The sequence below is a fragment of the Bidens hawaiensis genome, unplaced genomic scaffold (genome assembly GCF_021521415.1).
Source record: "Bidens hawaiensis isolate Kalapana, Puna unplaced genomic scaffold, B.hawaiensis_p1.1 tig00010199_1, whole genome shotgun sequence".
Taxonomy (NCBI): Eukaryota; Viridiplantae; Streptophyta; class Magnoliopsida; order Asterales; family Asteraceae; genus Bidens; species Bidens hawaiensis.
Genome location: NW_027491774.1, coordinates 209,035 through 231,109, shown reverse-complemented (window position 1 = coordinate 231,109; position 22,075 = coordinate 209,035). Strand labels below are relative to the sequence as shown.

At 39.2% G+C, this 22,075-nt stretch overlaps 1 protein-coding gene across 1 annotated transcript; it reads right to left on the bottom strand.

The window, feature by feature from the left end:
- Positions 1-4,935: 4,935 nt before the first annotated feature.
- On the bottom strand, positions 4,936-7,522 carry LOC143534546 (uncharacterized). Its single transcript, XM_077029009.1, has 2 exons — positions 7,086-7,522; positions 4,936-6,164 (listed from the first exon to the last, which is right to left on the bottom strand). Exons 1-2 carry the CDS (start codon positions 7,152-7,154, stop codon positions 5,073-5,075), a joined length of 1,161 nt encoding a protein of 386 aa, XP_076885124.1. The 5' UTR covers positions 7,155-7,522; the 3' UTR covers positions 4,936-5,072.
- Between the last annotated feature and the right edge of the window lie 14,553 nt (positions 7,523-22,075).

The following is a 22,075-nucleotide window of genomic DNA, read 5'->3' as shown; positions in this document are numbered from 1 at the left end:
GCTATAAAGGGGTAAAAGTGGTGTTCCGCCATTTGAAATGGCGGAGCACAAGATAAATAAGTCACTTCCGCCCTTTGAAATGGCGAAACACCAGAAAAACCTCAATCTCATCAGACAATTTATGACACGCTCTGTAATCATTGTGGGTTCCGCCATATCAAATGGTGAAACGCCTAGAAACCCAGAAAAATTTTCTCTTCTATAAACCATTTTATCTATTTCATTTTTCTTATTTATAAAAAATTTTCACCTATTCACTAAATTCTCTTTGTTCAACACTTCTCTCTCTCTCTCTTCGAAGATTCGATGAGCCTAATCGGTATTCTGTTTTGTAGGCTAACAAACATCGCTTTTGGATTGCTTCAACTCTTCAAAACCTAGAGCTAACAGTATCCAGTTCCCTCACTAGCGCTAACACTTAATATGAAAGAAATGTTGCATGTGAACTACAAAGAGAAAACGTCCTATGAATCTTATTCGCAAACATTTCGTAAACGAATCACGCTCTTGATATTTGACTCTCTCGGCTTGCCCTTCATGCACATACCGACATACGTACATATGAATCGATTAACATCAACGGCTTGACCTATTTCAGGCCTATAAGAGGATTTATATTTTGCACAACTTTTTTGTAATTCTTTTAAAGAAATTTATTCTTCTAGTTTTAGGTGATACAAATTGTTTGATAAAATTTTGGTAACCCATTAACCCACATTTGATAAAATCAGGAAAAAAAATATGTACATCAGATAATTTTGAAAAATTTTTCAACCTATCTTAATGCCAAAAACATATAAAATAAATTACATTTCCGATATGCGGGGCTTTTAAGATTTAAAGTAAAGTGTCATTTTCGTTCTTGTGGTTTGTCAAATAATACGAATTTAGTTCAAAAAGTTTATTTTTTGCATATGAACCCTCTACGGTTTCCAGTTCTTGCCAATTACGTTCAAATCACTAACCCCGTTAAATTTAATCGTTAAGTCAGGGGTAGACATGTCTTTTTACCCTTTCTTTATTATAATATTTATTTTAGTGAACTGCGGTTTTCGTCCTTATGGTTTGTCCAAATATGCGGTTTTAGTCCAATAGTTTTAAGTTAGCAATTTTCATACTTGTAATTTCATTTGATCACTTGCAATTAAACTCGAGTTTATTAACCTCGTTAATTTTGGTCGTTAACCCATTTGCGTGCCCCTCACGTGGTGACCAGTTTTGTCGTTTCTCTCACTAAATAAACTTTAGTCTTAATTCGCAAGCTCCCTCACGTGAGGGGTTGGAGTGTATTTGGGGGAAAATGAAAAAAAAACAAGAAACAAAACTGCCCCTCACGTGAAGGGCACACTGATGGGTTTAACGATCAGACTTAACGATATTAGGGAATTCGGGTTTAATTGCAAGTGAAATGAAACCATATGGAAGAAAATTGCAAATTTGAAACTACTGGACTAAAACCGCAGATTTTGACAAACTAGAGGGACGAAAACCGCAGTTCACTAAAATAAGTATTATAATATAGAAATGGTGAAAAGACATGTCTACCCTTAACTTAACGATTAAATTTAACGGGGTTAGTGATTTGGATGTAATTGACAAGAACTGGGAAACGTGAATGGTCTATATGCAAAAAAATAAACTTTTTAGACTAAATTCATATTATTTGCCAAACCACAATAACAAAAATGACACTAAAGATTTATTTTATGTGTACTTTCTTTTTAGTTACACATGTGTGGATATACTCTTATTCTCTTGAATTTATTGTGAAAAATCTGAAGGTATTCTATCCCATGATATATCACTCGGATAGGATGATACTTTAGACTGGGGAATGGTGAAGAGTAAAATGGGTACCGATTGGTACCGGCATCGAAATCGGTACCGAATCGGTACCAAAGTTTTAAGTTTTGGTACCGGTACGGTACCGGTATTTCCCGATTTTTTACCTTCGGTACCGGTATAATCCCGGTACCGAACCGAATATTTCGGTACCGGTACTAAGAATTAGCAATTTTCAGGATCGGTATTTTCGGTATCGGTACCGGTATGGTACCGTGCTCATCCCTACTTTAGACCTACACATTAGAAAACTCAAGGAAAATGTACAATATAGTAATCATGTTTCAAAATTATTTGAATTAGGTCACTCATGCTATTTATGTTTAAACCGGCTCACTAAATCTTTAAATTAAGCCTCACCGGATTACAATATATATAGTTATACATAAAAAACGTTAAGTATATTAAAAATATATAAACAAAATCCATGTTATCACTGCACATCAATTTAAAAAAAAGATAAAAAGATGTCCTCAGTGAAACAAAAAAAATATGCTAAAACCTATAATTTAAATAAAATATAAAAATTGAGTGAATTAATTGAAACATCTTTTAAGCTTGAGTGACTTAATTGAAACACTTTTATAATTCGGTTACTATTTTACAAAGTTACTATCCTACACTTTTATAATTCGGTTACTATAATTGAAACATTTTTAAACGACGACTTTCTTGTCTTGTCTGTTATGCCACCGCTGGCTTCATAGTTTGGCTTGGTTGTACCCCGGAAACCATACTGCCGACTGCCACTTGACAGTCGTTGTGTGACAACAAGAGCAAAACTTTCTAGCGTAACAGATTGTGGGACTAAAACCCGGGTAGGCTCGGGATTCAAACTGACAATCTCACAAGACCTAGCTCAAATTATTCATTGTCAATATCCATAAAAAATACAACAAATAAATATCAAACTTGAATCTACACTAGATAATCCATGACTCCTATCACTAGACACAAACAGGGATTTCACCATGTCTATTTACTAATAATTGAAGCATTAAGCAATTTCACTATTCTCAAGTTAATAAGATATGGTTATTACTTATTAATTGAGTGCTTCCTATATACTTTATATTAAAAAAAGCGAAGTACTTTAAAGAAAATAAAAAATGGTCGAAAGCTAACAACTAGTTATATGTTGTGAACGTATATGTGTGTATATATATATACGCCGTATATGTTTAGTCTATATATATAGGTTTCTTGTTTGTGTAATTTTTCATTATAAGATAATAAAGTTTTCTTCGCCGCTTCATTTCTTCTTTTATTCCCGTGTTATCGTTTTCAACAATTACACATGTTATTTTAAGAAAAAGAATTAACAAAAGTAACAATATGAGTATAGATGGACTGATAAGTGTGACGAGTAAGGAAATTTATAATTAAGAAAAAAACATACATAATTATGTAATTTATCCGATAAATAATCTACGAATGAAAAGCCGTTTCACGGCTCGTGCCCTTACCTCATGTTATACGTTGCTCGTATTCTCCGAGTTTGTCATGTAATAAGATTTTTAGACCCCATGAACCAACAAGATCACAAACATATACATTACAGGACCACCCACCTAGTTGCACATCTAATCCACATCTGGTATGGACCATATAAACTTCTTATGGTATTGACTACGTGCTTATGTTATTTAAAGTTGTAATAACTAGAAAATAGTTGAATGATAAAACCACAAAAAGAAAAAGACTTTCTTGCTAAAAAGTCATTTTGTGAAATGAGAATATTCTATCAAATTGTGCTAACTTAGCAACGATTTCGTGTGACCAAAGTGATGGACTTAGTATTTCTTTTCATGAGGGCGGTCGAGAGGTTAACTAAAGTTTTACGGGGTGACAATTAGGATTTTCCGTTACAAATAACACTGATTTTTTTATGAAACGCAAATGCCTGTGATCTCTTAATGTGAGTACACCCTTGGTGATAATGGGTTGGGTGTGAGAATGGTTATGTAATCCCAACCCAATACTTGATTATAAAATCATGTCACAATTTCGTCCTAAACTCGTTGAGTTACAATCTGATTATTACCTGTTAGGTATACACAACGCAAAATATCGGGTTTTTGATAAAATATCAATTATATTGGGTAACTATTAATCAAGGGTTAGGATAAACATACGCTCTCCCTTACTTGTCATACACTCCCTTGAACTTTGTTTTCCTTCAACAATTTTATTTGACATATTATTACCCTCTAACATTTTTATATTTTATAGTATATTTTTAAAAGTTTTATTTTTATTTTTATTTCTATAATGTTTTATATTTATTTTGTTTCTCTTGTTTTGTGTTTATTGTACTTGATCATAATTTTTAAAAAATATAATATTAACAATAATATAATCAAAATAATTAATAATAACAAAATATTTTTAATTTGACATATTTAGTGGAGACTATTAAATTAAACAAAATGTTAAAGAAACTAATACGTATGTAAATAATATTAAACGTAAATGGTAATTGATTTGATAAAGTTAAAGCAAAGGCAAAATATAATGGGGACCAGGGTGACCAAGTTCGGGTTTATTCCCATCCCTAAGCAAATCCGAATAAATCTTATATTTAAAACCTCATTATAGATAAGAAAATTAATGCTAGTCAAGAAGCAGAGTATACAATCAAACCAAATCTAATTGGTTGATTAAACCCTAAACCACCTTGTTAAATCATTTATTTTAATTTTTGCTATTTTTTATTAGCTTCTCAAATGCATAGAGCATATTAAGAAATAACAACATAATATAACTGTAACATCAACATCACACAAACCACACAAAAAAAGCTAATTATATGGTGGAAAATCAAGATACACCTCTATAAAAAGTCTTTTCCTAAGTCCACCCATCACATATAATAATAATAACAATTCTTAAATTTCCATACAAAATTCCAAAAAGCACCAACCTTTATTTATCATGCACTTACCTTTCAATCAACACACCATGCACCAGTTGACCTCAAACATGCTTTTACCACTAAAACCCCATCAACAATATACTCAACATATATCATAAAAATATAAAATCACCCCCCATTGACTACTTGTACAGTACAAGTCATACCGCATGAAAAAAAGATTTGTAACAAAAACTTAAATATCTGTTGATGTACATTACATAGGATGAAAAAATAATGTACAACTTAAATACTTAATCACCCCCTAATCAACAAAACTATGTTTATATCATGAAAACTTACACTAAACCAAAATTTAACCCGCTTTTCGAATACAATTACCGGGCAAAAGATACCCGTATTCATCAGCATTATTTAACAGATGCGACGGAAGATGAACCGCTGAATAAGAATGAGGAATCGGACCCATCTTCGCTATAATTTCCTTAAACGTGTACTCCTCGGGAAACATATCGTACAAGTCATCCCCGTTACATATCACATTCTGGATCCTTTTCGGGTCAAGAAAGTGAGAAAACCGAACACGATCCGTGTGACTATACGCTTTCATTTTAAACACAAAATCCGTAATTCTCCTAAAACAAAAGCTACAATGCCACCCTGACTCGGCCAACAAGTAATCCGTCTGTCGGTAATGCGCATATCGCGTTTTCCCCTTTTGGTATCGATGCACTGAAGCCCTCCAACTACCGTGATCGACATTAAACTCGAACGAGTATAAATAATTATTCAAGTTTAAATGAATAATCGGGGGCGGCCCGTCACACCATCTCAACAAATCAATCGTATGCGCACTCGGGATTTCATCAACATCCGACATTATCAACAAATCACCGTCTTCTATACCCGCAATCTTCAAAAGATGATCGAGTGCAACTCGTTGATACGCTTCTTCCACAAACGGGTTCTCCCCTTTCTTGAACCGTCCACCAATCGTCCCATACGTTAAACGTGGCTCGACAAACTCTAACCGTTCACGGTTTATAGCAAAGTAATGCGGTTTTGGGATACTTGTGAAAGTAGAATTAGTTTCAAGAAGCACAAACTGAGTAATATACGGGTTAAGTTCCTTCCATCTAATCGTTAACATATCGATTTCATTATTAAACAAAACCGCGTCGTATACTTTTCGTGGGTAGTCTCTTAACGTCCACCCGTGGAGTTTGCATAGCGAATCCATTGAGACGTTTTCGTGATAATAATGTGGGATGTGTGTGAATGGTTTAGGGGGTGATTGCCATAATGGTCTTAGAAAGTATGTGATCTTTTGTCCGTGGAAGTATGCGAACATGAAACCGATTGGAATGACTAGGATTAATATTACGAATGATCGTGTGTCGAGTAAGGTTTGCATCATGCAATGAATTCGGGTCATTCGGCTTGCATCCTACAAAGTAGTAAGTGAAACTTATAAGCATTAGATGAAAGTGTAGTTTGATGATAAAAAAACTTATAACTTGAATAATCTAATAAGTAATAACACAAATATGACTTTAAGTGGCAATAATAAAGAAAATGTATGAATGTATCATCTTATGATGATTATTATTTAAATTACAATAACTAGTCATGAAATGCACATATTGACACCCCAAATTTAAGTATCTGCTAGGTAGGAGTGTAAACGAGCTAAGCTGCTCGAGATCGGATTAATAAAAAGTTTGAAACGAGTTGAGTCTTATTGAGAATGATCCTTAAATAAAGCTCGTCCGTTTTCAAGCCTGAGCTTCAAATAAAGCTTGTTTTTCTAAACCGAGTCTCAGATAAAGCTCTTTTAGTTTTTGAGCCAGAGCCAAGGTTCGACTCGTTTATGGTATCAAACACGAGCTCGAGATACTCACGAGCTACTTGAGATCGAATCAATAAAAAGCTCAAAACGAGCCGAGCGTTATCGAGTCTGAGCCTCAAATAAAGCTCGTTTAGTTTTCGAGCATTAACCGAACTTTGGCGCGTTTAATGTACTCGACACGAGCTCGAGCCGAGCTTAGGCTCGTTAAGGTTTTCTCAAAATATATAAAAATACTTAAATATGTATTAAACTAATTAAAAATAATAAACAAGCCTAGCCTGCGTTTAAAAAAAACAACTCACGAGCCTAGCTCGACCTTAAAAAAAGAAAAACTCAAAACGAGCCGATCTCGAATCCATCAACATCAATGTTCTAGTTCTAAGTTTCTAAGTTTAATCCTAAAACCATTAGGCTTAAATCCAACATTAACATTCACATGAATAATAATCCATTAAAATCCCCATAATCAAACAACACCCATAATAATAATAATAATAATAATAATAATATTAATATTACCTGACTACAAACATCGTCGTCCAAATTGTCATCTTTCTTCTTAGAAGATGAATAACCATCAGCAGGCATGACGAACGAAGGCTCAAATCAACAATTAACAATATTAAGATTTGAGCCTTCCTTCCTCCACAATCCTGACGGCTAACTCGTCGTCGTAAAAACCCTGATCAAATGCGACGGTTCGTGCGCATATGAAGGAATATGTGGTGCAAAAAATAACTGAAAGATAGCGGTTAAATAATAATATTAATAATAATAATAATAAAAGAGGTTTGAATATAACCGTTCAAATAATAGCTGTTTCAGTGGTTGTGTTGTGTTGTTTCACAAACACATGAAGGTTAGATATGGTATATGTATCTATATATAGATATATAAATTTTTGTATATATATATGTGTGTGTGTTTCTATCTCTGGGTTTTATTTTAGAGAGTTTTTTTTTCATGGAGTAGGTGGAATACTATGAATTATCATGGAACAAGGAAAACTTGTTTTAATCATATTATCACTGGACTATCTTAAAAAAATAAAGTTTAATTATTTTTATAATAATAGAACGTTAATTATGTTTAAATATTTTTGTAAATTTAAAGGAGAAGTATGTGCCATAATTCATTTTTTTATTATTTTATTGTTTTTTTTAAATAGGTTTCTCCTTTTTTTTGTTTCCTTTCTATTTTAAATATGTTAATTTGACGACTTTAGTTTTCGGGATTTAGTTATGGTTCCTTAACAAACGTAATTGATACTGACTGAATTCGCGTCGACTTACCGCTAGGGGTAAGCATTTTCGGTACCAAGTTTTTAGTTTTCGGCATCAGTACAATTCAGTACGATATTGGTATTTCCCGAATTTTGCATGAAATACGGCTACCGAACCAAACATTTTGGTATCGGTACCGGTATCAAATATTTCAAATTTTCGGGATCGATAGCTCATCCCTACTTACTAGGAGTGTTCATAATTTGATTTGGATTCGGAACATTCAAAATTTGATTCGAATTCGATTATTAAGTTTCGAATTTGTTATTTGAATTCAATTCAATTCGTATTCGAGTATAGTAATCAAATACGAATTTATGATTTTTTATTCGTTTCGATTCAAAATTCGAATTCAAATTAATATATACACATATATAATTTTCTTTTGTTTTAGTCAAATCTATAAATAATAAATGTCAATTACAAAATATTTAAACTCTACAGCACAAATATTAGTTTTTACCCCATACTATTTGTATTTCAGTTTTGAACGGTGTTGTAGCAACTTTAAACTAATATTTGTGTGTTTATTATGATTTTGGTTTTTGAAATTTTTAACAAAACTTGAATCCAATCAAATTTATTCGAATTCAAGTTTCAAATACGTATATAATCGAATTTCAAATATGGTATATGATACGAATTCAAATCGAATAGTTCAAATTTTATTCGAATACGAATACTAGCAAAAAAATAAATTATTCGGATTATTCGATTCGATTAACTTGAAAATTCGATATTCGCCCCTACTACTTACCGCCATGACACTCGGTTTTACCGACTGATTTTTAAATATGTTGTTTTTGTGTCATGCTATTCTGGTCGTTTACTAATTTATTTTTGGGTGTATTTTCATTTGCCAGTAGCATAGCGAGCCTAACCGATACCGACGAATTTATGTCCTTTTGGTCATAAGTTGTACTTGTGTTGATACCGTTCCGGGTGTTTACAGATTTAATAGTTTTATTTAGTACAAGTGTTGTAACGAATTGAACCGATACTAGTCGAATTCCTGTCGCCACTTGTTCCATCGCGCAACGTGATGGTTTTTACCTACTTAAATTTAACAGGGGGGGGGGGGGGCATCTTTCTTGAACCCACTACAAGTCTACAACCCACTGGAGCTATAAAACACACTCTAAAAGTGTCCAATAAGTCCAATATGTAATGAGAGTGTTTGTTATCTTGAACATTAGCCCAGTTCTTAAGCATTTAAACATTCATTTAAGCCTTAATAATTAGTTGTCTGTGCCCAAAAAGAAACTGGACTGGACTAATTTGAGCCATGCCCATTACCACTTGGATTGGATCTATCTTTTAAAATAGCATTAAAAGTTTAAAACCATTTGTGCTTTATAGATCAACATATTTATTTAGTTTTTATTTAATATTAATTAAATTATATTTAATCATAGTTATATCAATGATCCTAATATTTAAGTTATTACACAAATAGTCTTTAAAGGATAAAGTCTAAAAGGCTCATGTGATTTAACTGAAAAACTTAGTAAATTAATATTTTTTAGTATAAAGGAATAAAAGCGAAACAACAATATATGTAAAAGGATTGATGGAGAAAATTTTTTTCATAAATGACCAATTTTATTTTTTTGGAACGACCAACTAATTAATGCTGGGTACTCCACTACTCTATACGCGGATCTCATTGGCTTAAGGTAGCCTGAGCCGACCACGAGTCCGGACGGACGGAGCCCCAACGGTCCACCTATTGAGGGATTCCCTGGATAAAACCCGACCCACACGCCCGCCAAACGGCACGACAATGAGGAGCCGGTAAAACCGGGTGAGATCAGGACTCGAACCCTGGCAAGCTAGGGTCATCCCTCATATCTCCCATATAAATTGGTTGTAGTGAGATTTGATCATTCTACCTCTCACTAGTAATAGTAAACTAGTAAAGTGAGTGCTCTATCATTTAACCACATCCAATTTATAAATGACCTATTTCATAATTTGAAATTTTAAACTATTCAAAAGAATTTGTTTTTATTTGCTCTATAATTTTTTAATTAAACACCTTTTAGTTTCTCCATCTACCTATTCTAATAAAGTAAAATAATTGTGACACATGTAAGTTTATGTTTAATACTCACAAATTTTTTTTCTCCAAATCTTAATTCACCATAATATATATTTATATTCACTTTCCTTTTATATTTTATTTATATTATATTTATACATTTTTATATAAATAAATATTAACATATTATTTTACTATATATTCCAAAATATTTGGTGAATCCAAAAATTAACAACAAATCATGTTTGTTAAAGATTGAAAAAAAATAAATATTAACATATTATTTCACTATATATTCTAAAATACTTTGTGAAATCCAAAAATTAACAACAAACCATGTTTATTAAAGATTGAAAAGAACATGTAATTTAAAATGGTATCATCTACTATGTCTATTGTTGAAGATTATAAAGAAAAACAAAACTCGAATATGCTTACATTTTACAAAGTTATTTCTTTTATTATTAAATTAATAAATCTATGCTTAAAAGTGATCCATTTTTTTAAATCAATCCATTTACCTATTATTATTATTATTATTGTAAATTATCATATAAATTTATAAATTATAAAATATGCGTTAAATCTATTAATTTATTTTTTTGGTTAATTTAGTAAAGTATATATTTTCTTGGTTAATTTAGTATATATATATACCAATCACTTTAATATATAACAAAGTTTATCATATTTAATTTTTTGATTTTTTATCAAGGATTATTTCGGGTTTTGTGAAACTTAAATTTGATTTTTACAATAAAAAATTGGTAAATAGATTGTTTGGTACAAACTTTCAAAATTTGTTATGGGTAAAAAATGAGAAATATGAGTATTTTTATAAGTTTGAGAATACAAATAGATTTATCGTCAAAATTATTATGGGTTCAAAGTGTTGACTTGAAAATGTCAAATGGATGAAAGTTATAATTTTAAACATGATTTGGGTTTCAAATTTATTTTCAAAGACATTTTTGGAAAAACTCAAAAGGTTCGGGATTTAATAAATTGACTAATTTTCTCTCGACTATTAAAATTTAAGGATAGATGGTGAACACTTGCGACATGCCACCCTAAACCTATCAATGTTTCTAACTTGTATCAAGTTATAAACATTTGTGTCACCATTAACTTTTCCTTCAATGGTGATCCGAACGTTGCATAGGAAACATGTTATGCAAAATTATGCTCAAATGAAGCAATATATTCACAAAATTGAATGAGTTAACATGTTATTATTCATGTTGTCAAACTTATCAAAATCGTTTTCATGGTTTAGATCAGAAAAACATAGTTTTTGAATAACATTCGTCATTATAATTTAATGTTCTTTTTTCCTTTTATAGGTTGTAAATTGATTAATATATCAATAAAGGTAACGCTCATTGAGTATTTAGGCTGAGTGGCTAGAACTACTATTGTATGACTATTGTATAAGAAGTATTCTTCCTAAATTCTTTCAATTATACACATATGATACTGACAATGAAAGTTTCAATAAAAGGAGCATTATCGGGTACGCTTTTGCACGTGTATTTTTTTATTAAGTTCATTTAAAAAAAATCATTTTGTAATATAAATAAAATCAACTTATACACACATAGTATAGATACAAATATAGATGCAATACATTTTTTCATATACGTTATATAATTATTTTCTTTACTTGTAATTTTATTATTTGGATAATCCGTGTGTTATACGGGCTCTAAAACTAGTTAATTGATATTATAATATATTGCTTATTACGTCGAAAGTTACTTATTTCGAGCTCATTCTTTAAATTAGAATAAGTTTTTTTTTAAATTCATGAATTATTACGAATATTTATGTAATTACTACGCGTTTTAGTTTCTCAATTCTTAATTAATTACTGTATTTTTGTTTGGTAAGGCCCAACCTGGTTCCAACCCATATTATAGTTGACATTTCAGCACTTCGTCATGAACTAGGTGGTGATCGGCTGTTCTCTAAACTGTCAACATATTTAACCCATATATAAAACGAATGTGTTCATGTTAACCTGTTTATTTAACGGTTTGTGTTCAGGTTAACGTATTTAACCTATTTTCTTTAACATGTCAGATCTATTTAGTCAAATGGTTCACCGGCCATTAACGCATTTATGACCCGTTTAAGTGTTTAACTCATTTTTATAGCCTGCTAACCATGTTAACATGTTTTACAACTTGATTCTTACCCGTCAACTCGTTTCGATATATGGGTTAAACGTGTTGTTTTTAAGATGCATGACTTTAATTGTGTGTAGATTAGAGCTGATGTTTTTTACAAGAATAAAAATACGGGTCATGTGCTCATTGAACAATTTAACATACGACACAGCTTGTTGCCCGTTTGCCTGCCACTTTATTGTAATCGTTTTATAGTAAATTATATAAAATAGTTACAACTCGAAAAAAAAAAATTCAAATATATATATATATATATATATATATATATGTTTCTCAATTTTCGTTTAACATTTAGTTTAGTTTTTGCTAATACTTCAAATACTAAATCTAAATATTGTAGTTGTATTTTTGTTTTTTTATTATGTATTTGTATAAATATTATTAATGCGTTGGTATAATTTTTTATGTTTGAAGAGGTAGGTCCCAGCAGAGCCCAGTTGGACCCGCAAGGCTCACCTCAAAGAGGGACGTCTGCGCAGTTGAAACCGCAAGACTCACCTTCAACAGGGACGTCTGCGCAAAGGCTAAACTCGCAAGACTCACCTTGAAGAGAGACGTCTGCGCAGAAACCAACTGGATCCGCAGGACCCACCATGCTCAGAGACGTGACGTCCTTACGCGCAGTACGCAAGCTGTTCTCGCAGGAAAAGCCTCCCAATGGTCGACGTACTCCGCCTGTTCCCGCAGTAACGGATACTAGCCATCAGGGAAGGCTACCCGCGCAGCAAGGCTACACGCACAAGGCACTTAACTCTTAAATAATTCAGTAATGTCACCTGAAGGAGTGAGCAAGCCGGGAACACTCCCGCCCAAAGCCGGGAATACTCCCGCCCAAATGAGCCAGTCCGTACGCTACTGGAGGACCTTTTGTACTGTACCTGACGAGGTATGGACAAAAGGTCTGACCAAAGCAGCGACAGCTCACTGTGACAAAGGAATAGTACACAGCCGGCCTGGTCACTATCAGCCGCTACCTACTCACCAACCCCTGTCACTATTAGCCGCTGCCTACTCACCAACCTGTCGTAGCACGTGCATAGCCTGCAGTTGGTGGAAAAGAATAGTACACAGCCGGCCTGGTCACTATCAGCCGCTGCCTACCCACCAACTACTTGCATGGCATGTGCGTAGCCCACAGTTGGCAGAACAGGAATACTATTCAGCCGGCTGTACCTTCTTGGAAACCTACCTTCGGCTATAAATACTCCAACACCTTGGAATGGTATGGACATTACATTATCTTACATTATCTGATATCTCATTATCTTATCTTCTCTAGCAATCTCTTAATATACACTTATATTCAAGAGCAATCTAGTCTGATTCTCACGCCGGAGGGTGGTCACAAGGAGGTACCCCCCCTTCTCAGTGACGAGCTCACGGTGTCTGTTTTGCAGGTCATCAGAAGAACCATCTTTGCCGGACCTAACCCCTCGTGGGAAACATCTATTTAACCCCCAGATTATCCGTAATCTGCCCGGGGTCAATTAGTGTTTCTTCATTGGCGCCATCCGTGCATAAAAGCCAGAACTAATTCTCTCAGTTTTTTCAAAACCTCCGAAAAGATGGTTAACGTTACTCCGGTCCCCAGGCCAGGGAGTAACCAAGAAACCCCGGTAACCACAACCCCAGCTACTGGGGGGAACACCGGCGAATATACACATTTTACGAACACTACCCCGGTTACCCAAGCTGGGGCAAGTGCAGTAAATTTTACAAACACTACCCCGGTTACCCGAGCCGGGGCAAATGCAGTAAACAATCCTCCCCTGGGATTCATTGATACCCAGGTGGAAAGACAACAGACGAGGCCCCCCCCGCCAAACACTTGAACAAGTTAAAGCGTGGGCGGAAAAACGTCAAAGGGAATTCCAAGCTGAGTTGGATGAACGCTTACGTTCACTCCAACAGGCTGACGAATTCGGAAGCACTCGACAACAGCTCAACATGAGCAATGAGTGCGAGTACTTGGACGATAATTCGGAGGAATCCGACACCGACGTAAACCCTCGCCATAAGGCGAAAGGGAAGCGTAAGGAAACGGACTTCCAACCAAGAAGGAAATTTGGAGAAACCTTCAAACCAAAAAACGCGGGTGGAAACCCACGTGACTTCTCTAAAACCTTCAGACCAACCGCTGCAAATGCGGGAACCTCCAAGTTTGCAAGGGACATTGTGGAAGCAATCGCCCCAAGAAGTGCCAAACAGATGTCCAACATCGGCACCTATGATGGTATATCCGACCCAGACGATCATTTGAACAGATTCATAACGGGGGCAACCGTCAGCAACTGGACGGAACCCACGTGGTGTTATATGTTCCAGATGACGTTGGTTGGAGCAGCCAGAGCGTGGTTCGACCGTCTACCGGTCCACCACATCTACGATTGGGCAGACTTCCAACAGAAGTTCAGCCAACACTTCAGTCAACAAAGAAAGTACACTGAAGAGCAATGGACAATCCTCAACTGCATCCGAGAGGAAGATGAGTCTTTACTAGACTTCATCACGCGCTTCAATTCAAAAAAGCTAAGTCTGGGCAGTATTAGCGAAGATCTTGTTCGCGCTGCTTTCATCCAGGGCGCGAAAGACCCAGAGCTCATCCGCACCTTAACGGGTAAAGATGGCATGCCATCCACATGGGATGCCATCATGACAGCAGCTAAACGCTTCGCGGAAACGGAAAAGCAACTAGGTAGAGATATTCCCCAAAGCACAAACCTCTACACCCAGAAAACAAGAGAAAATAACGTCCTTACCGCCCGACTAAACAAAAAGAGGAAGTTGGGTATTTGGCAGTCAAGGGTAAACTTCGACACCTCATCCGGCTCGCACCCTCGGTTAGGCGGAAAGGACAACAGGCAGTCGTCGAACCGGAACCCCCGGTGGACGCCGCTCACCAAAAGCGTCACCGAGATTTTCGACACCGAAAGGCTCCCATGGCCAAAGGCTCCGATAATCCGAGAGCGTCACAACGCTGATCAGAGCAAATTCTGTGACTTCCACAGGACAAAAGGCCACAACACCGACGAATGCATAGACTTGAAAGACATCATCGAGACATTCGTCAGAGATGGAGAACTCGCACACCTCGTGGCGTAAAGGATGCTGAGCAGGCCAACGCGTGTAGAACCCCAGTTGGGAAAAACACGAAACTACAGCTACAATGTTGGAGACTACATACTGCGTAAACAACGAGATTCCGAACCAACTGCATATCGGCTCGATGGCACTCCCATCCAAACAACATGGAAGGGAGCTCAATTACACAGTGCATGTAGATCAATTCCAAACTTGTAAAAGAAAAGGCCCAGAGCCACTTTTAATGGAAATGATTCTCCTTATCACATTGACGCTGATAATCTACATTTATACTTATGAACTTTCCACACTGATATGCCGGTCTTCACCGCATAAATAAGTGTGAAGAAGTCGTTGCGTGTGGAAGGCGGCAAAACCCGCATAAACACAAAAAACGGCCAACCTTCATGCAGGTCAGTTATAGGTAAAGTTGGGTCATCCCACTAAATGAAAGTGCCGGTCCTACCCGCACAAATCATGATAGAGGAAACCGAACTAACCTATTGACAACCGTGCGTCGAACGGTTAATTTATTCAAAACACTGATATGCTGGTCTTCACCACATAAATAAGTGTGAAGAAGTCGTTGCGTGTGAAAGGCGGCAAAACCCGCATAAACACAAAAAACGGCAAACCTTCACGCAGGTCAGTCATAGGTAAAGTTGGGTCATCCCACTAAATGAAAGTGCCGGTCCTACCCGCACAAATCATGATAGAGGAAACCAAACTAACCTATTGACAACCGCGCGTCGAACTGTTAATTTATTCAACACTGATATGCCGGTATTCACCGCATAAATAAGTGTGAAAAGAAGTCGTTGCGTGTGGAAGGCGGCAAAACCCGCATAAACACAAAAAACGGCAAGAATTTCTAAGGAAAAGATGAGGAAAACCTTCACGCAGGTCAGTCATAAGTAAAGTTTGGTCATCCTACTAAATGCAAGTGACGGTCTTACCCGCACAATCATGATAGAGGAAACTGAACATTAACCTATTGACAACCGCGCATCGAAAGGTTAACTTATTCAGAACACTTAGAAAATCTCTTAAGGAACAAATGAGGAAAACCTCCACGCAGGTCAGATATAGGTAAAGTTTAGCCATCCTACTAAGTGAAAGTGACGGTCTTACCCGCACAATCACGAAAGAGGAAGAAAAACTTTAACCTATTATCTGCCACGTTGAAAGGTTAACTTATCCAAAGTACTTAAGAAATTGCTAAGTTAAACTAAAGTATGCACAAGCGAATCATATATTGTTTATGCGGCAAAACAAGTGCCAAATTAAACTATAATATGCATGAGCAAGTCGTATAACGTTTATAAAGCAAGAGTGACGGTCCTACCCGCACAAAAGATTTATATTCCATAAAAATTCAACTGATACAAGAATGGCCGGGTATCTACCAGCCTACAAGAATATAAATCTATACAAAGACGTAAATCTATCCTAACAGTGGGAAAGGATTTTAAAGATCAAGCTTCAGGGCCACTCCCTCCAAACCCACTTGTACCCGCACCATCAGTTGGCTGTGGCGGTTTAAGGAAGGTCTTGAGAATGGTTAGCCCATCATCAGCAGCAGCAACTTCGTTCACCTTCTCTACCACCGGGTGCGGGAAGGCGGCATACTGGTTCACTGCTTGGTCATATACAGCTTCAGTATCCATATCATATAAAGGGAAGTTGGAAGGCGGGATGCCCTTCTCAACGAACCCTAGACCAAGCAGGAAGCCAGCATTTTCCCCATCCTCATGAGAAGCGTAGAGGGCTGCGCTCATGGCATCGTCATATGATGTGTCCGTGAAGACCCGATGCACAACCTACAAAACAAAAATACAAGTATCAAAACCTTTTCTAAGTACAAAGAAAAGCGTAAAGATATTATGAAGCTATGCATACCTGCGACAACGCTTCTCGTAGAAGCCATTCCTTGGTAACCAGAGCCTCCTGGAGGGCAGCTTGAGCTTCATTACGGGCTCGTTCGGCTTCGTTCTTTGTAAGGTTGGCAAGCAACACATCTTTGGCTGCAGCCTCTTCGACGCCCTTTAGCTTACGCTCAGTGTGGTCAAGCACACCCCTCTGGTCCAAGATCTCTTGGAGCTTCTTGGCATCTTCCATGGCCAAGGCATCATGAGCCTGCTGGAGCCTCTCTAATTTGGCTTTGAGCTCCTCATTCTTAGTGCGTAGAGGCTCAGCAACAGCTTCAGCCTTGGTGGCCCTCTCAGTTGCGTTCCGTTCAGTTTCCTTAGCCAACCGAAGCTGTTCATTAACAGCTTGGGTAGCCTTGGAACGGGCCTCGAGACGGGCCTGAACTTCAACCTCGAGGGCCTTGAAGGCCTTCTCCTTCTCCGCAGCAACGGCGGAGAGTCTCCTGTTCTCCTCCCGGATAGCCCGCGCCTGAGCTACTTCTTGGATACGAGCCGCCTTTAACTTGTCGTTTTCACGACAACGACAAAGCAGCTCGACGCGGGCTGCATCCAGGCAAGGAGAATTCGAAGCTCGTTTGTCAGCCTACCCTCTTGGTAGCTTGACATAGCTTCTCCCAGTGCACCACTGGGGGCGGCGTGGCGCGCCCACTCGACGCAATCCACAGCCGTCCGAAGGGTGGTTCCCCGGCGGATGTTCCACCGCGGAACAAACACCTCATTCGAATCCGACACTGCAAAAACAAAAAGCAGTTAGGAAAAGATGATAAAAAAAATATATATATACATATAAAGGCCAAAATAACCCTACGCACCTGTAGGGTCGACAGTAGGCCGGTAGCCGCCAAACCCATCACCCGAACCTAACGGATATCCATCCAAGAGGTCAGGCAGATGAGAAGGAGGCAGAGATTGGCTTGAAGCCCCAAACATACCTGCTGAACCGGCCGGGGGCAAGGTAGTCGCCGGTGCCGGAGGCACGGTTGAAGCCGCCGCGGTAGAGACCATCGGTGGTGAACTCACTGGAGGTGAACTCACAACCATGGCCGCCGCTGCAGAAGAACCCGCAGAAAAACTCACCGCCGGCTCAGTGAAGGACGCCGTGAATATGGTACTGACAGCCGGCGGAGATGACGTTACAGTTGGAACAGTTGCCTCAACAGGATGAGCAACTGAACCAATACTGCAAACAGGCGCAGCCGCCTGGGTCGTCGCCTCGGGTAGGTTGACCAAACCTACCGTCATGGGTCCAGAGGTGCTCCTCCCCGCTCCACCCTGGAATGCAGTTGCATCCACGCCTGCATGAAAACATATTTAAATATAATGGCGGAAAGATATGAAGTTAAAGTTAAAGTTTACACTTACGAGTTCTCTTCAGCTTGAAGGTTCTGATAGGCGGGGACGAACCCGATGGAGCCGGCCTCTTCACGCCGCTCAGCGTCGTCATCCTAGGCGGCCCGGAGGTGACAGCTGTCGCAACCTCCGGAACAGTGGTCTCATCACCACCAGGGTTCCCCGCCACCTCTTCACTCTCGGTCTATGACTCTGACCGATTCCCCTGATCGGCAGTAGAGGCAACCTTCGCCTTACCCTTCCCGCCAGCAGCCTTCTTCTTCCGCGTGAAGAAAGGACCATCTGCGGATTCCTCATCAGAAGATGACAAAATTAGAGGAATTCCAGCAGAGGTTTGAGCATTGATAGGGAGAGGGTTAAATAACTCCTTACCTGGCCGCGTGGCGCTCAGAATCGGGTGGCCCGGCGGGTAGACCTCCACAAACCGATCCGCCGTTTGCTCCAAGATGGGCAACTCGTTCTCATCAAGAGCACGGGTACCCATCCGAGCGGGACCACCAGCTCCCCGCGGATGCAGGAGCGATTGTAGGTCGTTTCCCTCTTAAAACAAAAGAAACAGTTAGAAGAAAACTTTAAATCAGCAAAGAAGATGAAGCATACCGTAAGGGATAGAGTTCAAACCGTATTCAAGGACGATGGGAACCTGTGGCACCTCCGCCCCAGCATCTTTCCACACCCGGCTCATCCCGAGCATCACCATCCCGGACTCCGCAAAGCGGTAAACCGGAGACTGGACCCGGGAAATCTTGGAGAACCATTCCGCCTCCTCATAGTTGAAGACGTGAAGGTTCGGGAGAGCTCTCCCGTTCTTGAACGTCATCGCTATGGGGACGACGCGAGCGGAGATATAGAAGAACTCCCGCTTCCAAGACCGAAGACTGTGCTCGGTAGCGCATATCTTCAAACCCTTGATCCGAGTGACCAAGGTATACCACCCCTGGATGCACCTCCAGGAATAGAAGGTCATCAGGCGGTCGACATGGGGCTCCACGCCCAGAATGAGGCACACCCATTCAATATGGCGAATCTTGGCGATTGCCGTTGGGTGTACCTCCGTCAGATGTACACCGTGTCTCTCCAAAACACGGTACACAAACTTCGTCAATGGGAACCTGAGATTCCCATAAACGAAGAATGCGGCATACACCCCTATCTTGCCCTTGGGGGCATCGTACACCGTCTGATGAGGCTTAGGAAACTCAGGCTCGAAAGGCTCGAGCATGAACTTCCTAACAATGTACTGGTACAGGTCGACGGTAAGAGCACACTGGCACTCACCAACAGTACTCTTATCGTCCTTATCAGAAGTAGACGATGGATTCTCGGCATACACGTCAGACTCCTCGGCGGTAGCCTCAAGATCATGAACGGAAGACATGTTTTGAATGTAAAGAAGAACGATTTCAGGAGAATGCTCGACAGAAAAGTTAGAGTATTCGCCGGAAATCGTTTAGAAGAAGAAGAGAGGTGAAACTGTGAGTTGAGATGCAACCTCTCCTCCCTTTATATACTCATCGCAATGAATGCGATGAATTTAATGCGGAAGAGAGAGGAAAACGCAGGTGCAATGAAACTATGACACGTGGAATATGCAAGCTGGCAACAACTGTTGACAGGACGCGTGCCGTAAACTTCGCGGCCACGCGCCCGAAAACTCGCGCCCACGCGCCTGAAAAAGCGTCTGGAATGACCATATACTGTCACGTCGCCATAACTTCCTGCACGTCCTGAAACTGTCAGAAGAAACCGTCGGATGACGTTTCAACAGTCTGGACTGTTCTTATCCTTTCACCAACTCTTCAAATTTCAAAAAGATTCAAAAAGATTCAAAAAAGATTCAAAAGTAAGCGGGACTATACCCCTTACCTTGGCAACCAAGTAACTATAAGACAGGTGCGAGTACAGTGTTAAGGCAAAACCCTTCACATACTTAGCACCTGCAGGGAATTGAAGCCAAGAATACCTCGGCAACCAAGTAATTATAAGACGGGTGCGGGTACAGTTTCAAGGCAAAACCCTTCACATACTTAGCATCCGCAGGGAATTGAAGCCAGGAATACCTTGGAAGTAAAGTAACTATAAGACGAGTGCGGGTACAGTGTCAAGGAGAAACCCTTCACATACCTAGCACTCCGCAGGGAATTGAAACCAAGAAGGATCTTCTGGGCCATGCTTGCGGAAACGGGAATAACATCCCCGCATAGCGGGAACGTCGAGAACTAGATTGTTTGAAGCTCCAAGATGGAATTGGTTGTTTAAACATAATTGATCACTATGTTCAAAACTACCAAAACCTCATGGAGAATCTACACAAGTGGAACTCAACGCTCCTGACTTGCGAGGAGGTTACAGACCTACCCGCATCATACCCAAAGATCAAGCAGAAAAGTCGGGAATTTCTGCATGACATTAGGACTTCCGCGGGAAGAATTCCCATGGAAAACGTTAAAACTAAACCCTTTTCAAAACCCTTTGCTTAAGTCCAAAAGTTCACCTCACTTATTAACAATTCATGAGAAGAACATTGGACTGGGGGGACTTGAAGAGGTAGGTCCCAGCAGAGCCCAGTTGGACCCGCAAGACTCACCTCAAAGAGGGACGTCTGCGCAGTTGAAACCGCAAGACTCACCTTCAACAGGGACGTCTGCGCAAAGGCTAAACTCGCAAGACTCACCTTGAAGAGAGACGTCTGCGCAGAAACCAACTGGATCCGCAGGACCCACCATGCTCAGAGACGTGACGTCCTTACGCGCAGTACGCAAGCTGTTCTCGCAGGAAAAGCCTCCCAATGGTCGACGTACTCCGCCTGTTCCCGCAGTAACGGATACTAGCCATCAGGGAAGGCTACCCGCGCAGCAAGGCTACACGCACAAGGCACTTAACTCTTAAATAATTCAGTAATGTCACCTGAAGGAGTGAGCAAGCCGGGAACACTCCCGCCCAAAGCCGGGAATACTCCCGCCCAAATGAGCCAGTCCGTACGCTACTGGAGGACCTTTTGTACTGTACCTGACGAGGTATGGACAAAAGGTCTGACCAAAGCAGCGACAGCTCACTGTGACAAAGGAATAGTACACAGCCGGCCTGGTCACTATCAGCCGCTGCCTACTCACCAACCCCTGTCACTATTAGCCGCTGCCTACTCACCAACCTGTCGTAGCACGTGCATAGCCTGCAGTTGGTGGAAAAGAATAGTACACAGCCGGCCTGGTCACTATCAGCCGCTGCCTACCCACCAACTACTTGCATGGCATGTGCGTAGCCCACAGTTGGCAAAACAGGAATACTATTCAGCCGGCTGTACCTTCTTGGAAACCTACCTTCGGCTATAAATACTCCAACACCTTGGAATGGTATGGACATTACATTATCTTACATTATCTGATATCTCATTATCTTATCTTCTCTAGCAATCTCTTAATATACACTTATATTCAAGAGCAATCTAGTCTGATTCTCACGCCGGAGGGTGGTCACAAGGAGGTACCCCCCCTTCTCAGTGACGAGCTCACGGTGTCTGTTTTGCAGGTCATCAGAAGAACCATCTTTGCCGGACCTAACCCCTCGTGGGAAACATCTATTTAACCCCCAGATTATCCGTAATCTGCTCGGGGTCAATTAGTGTTTCTTCAATGTT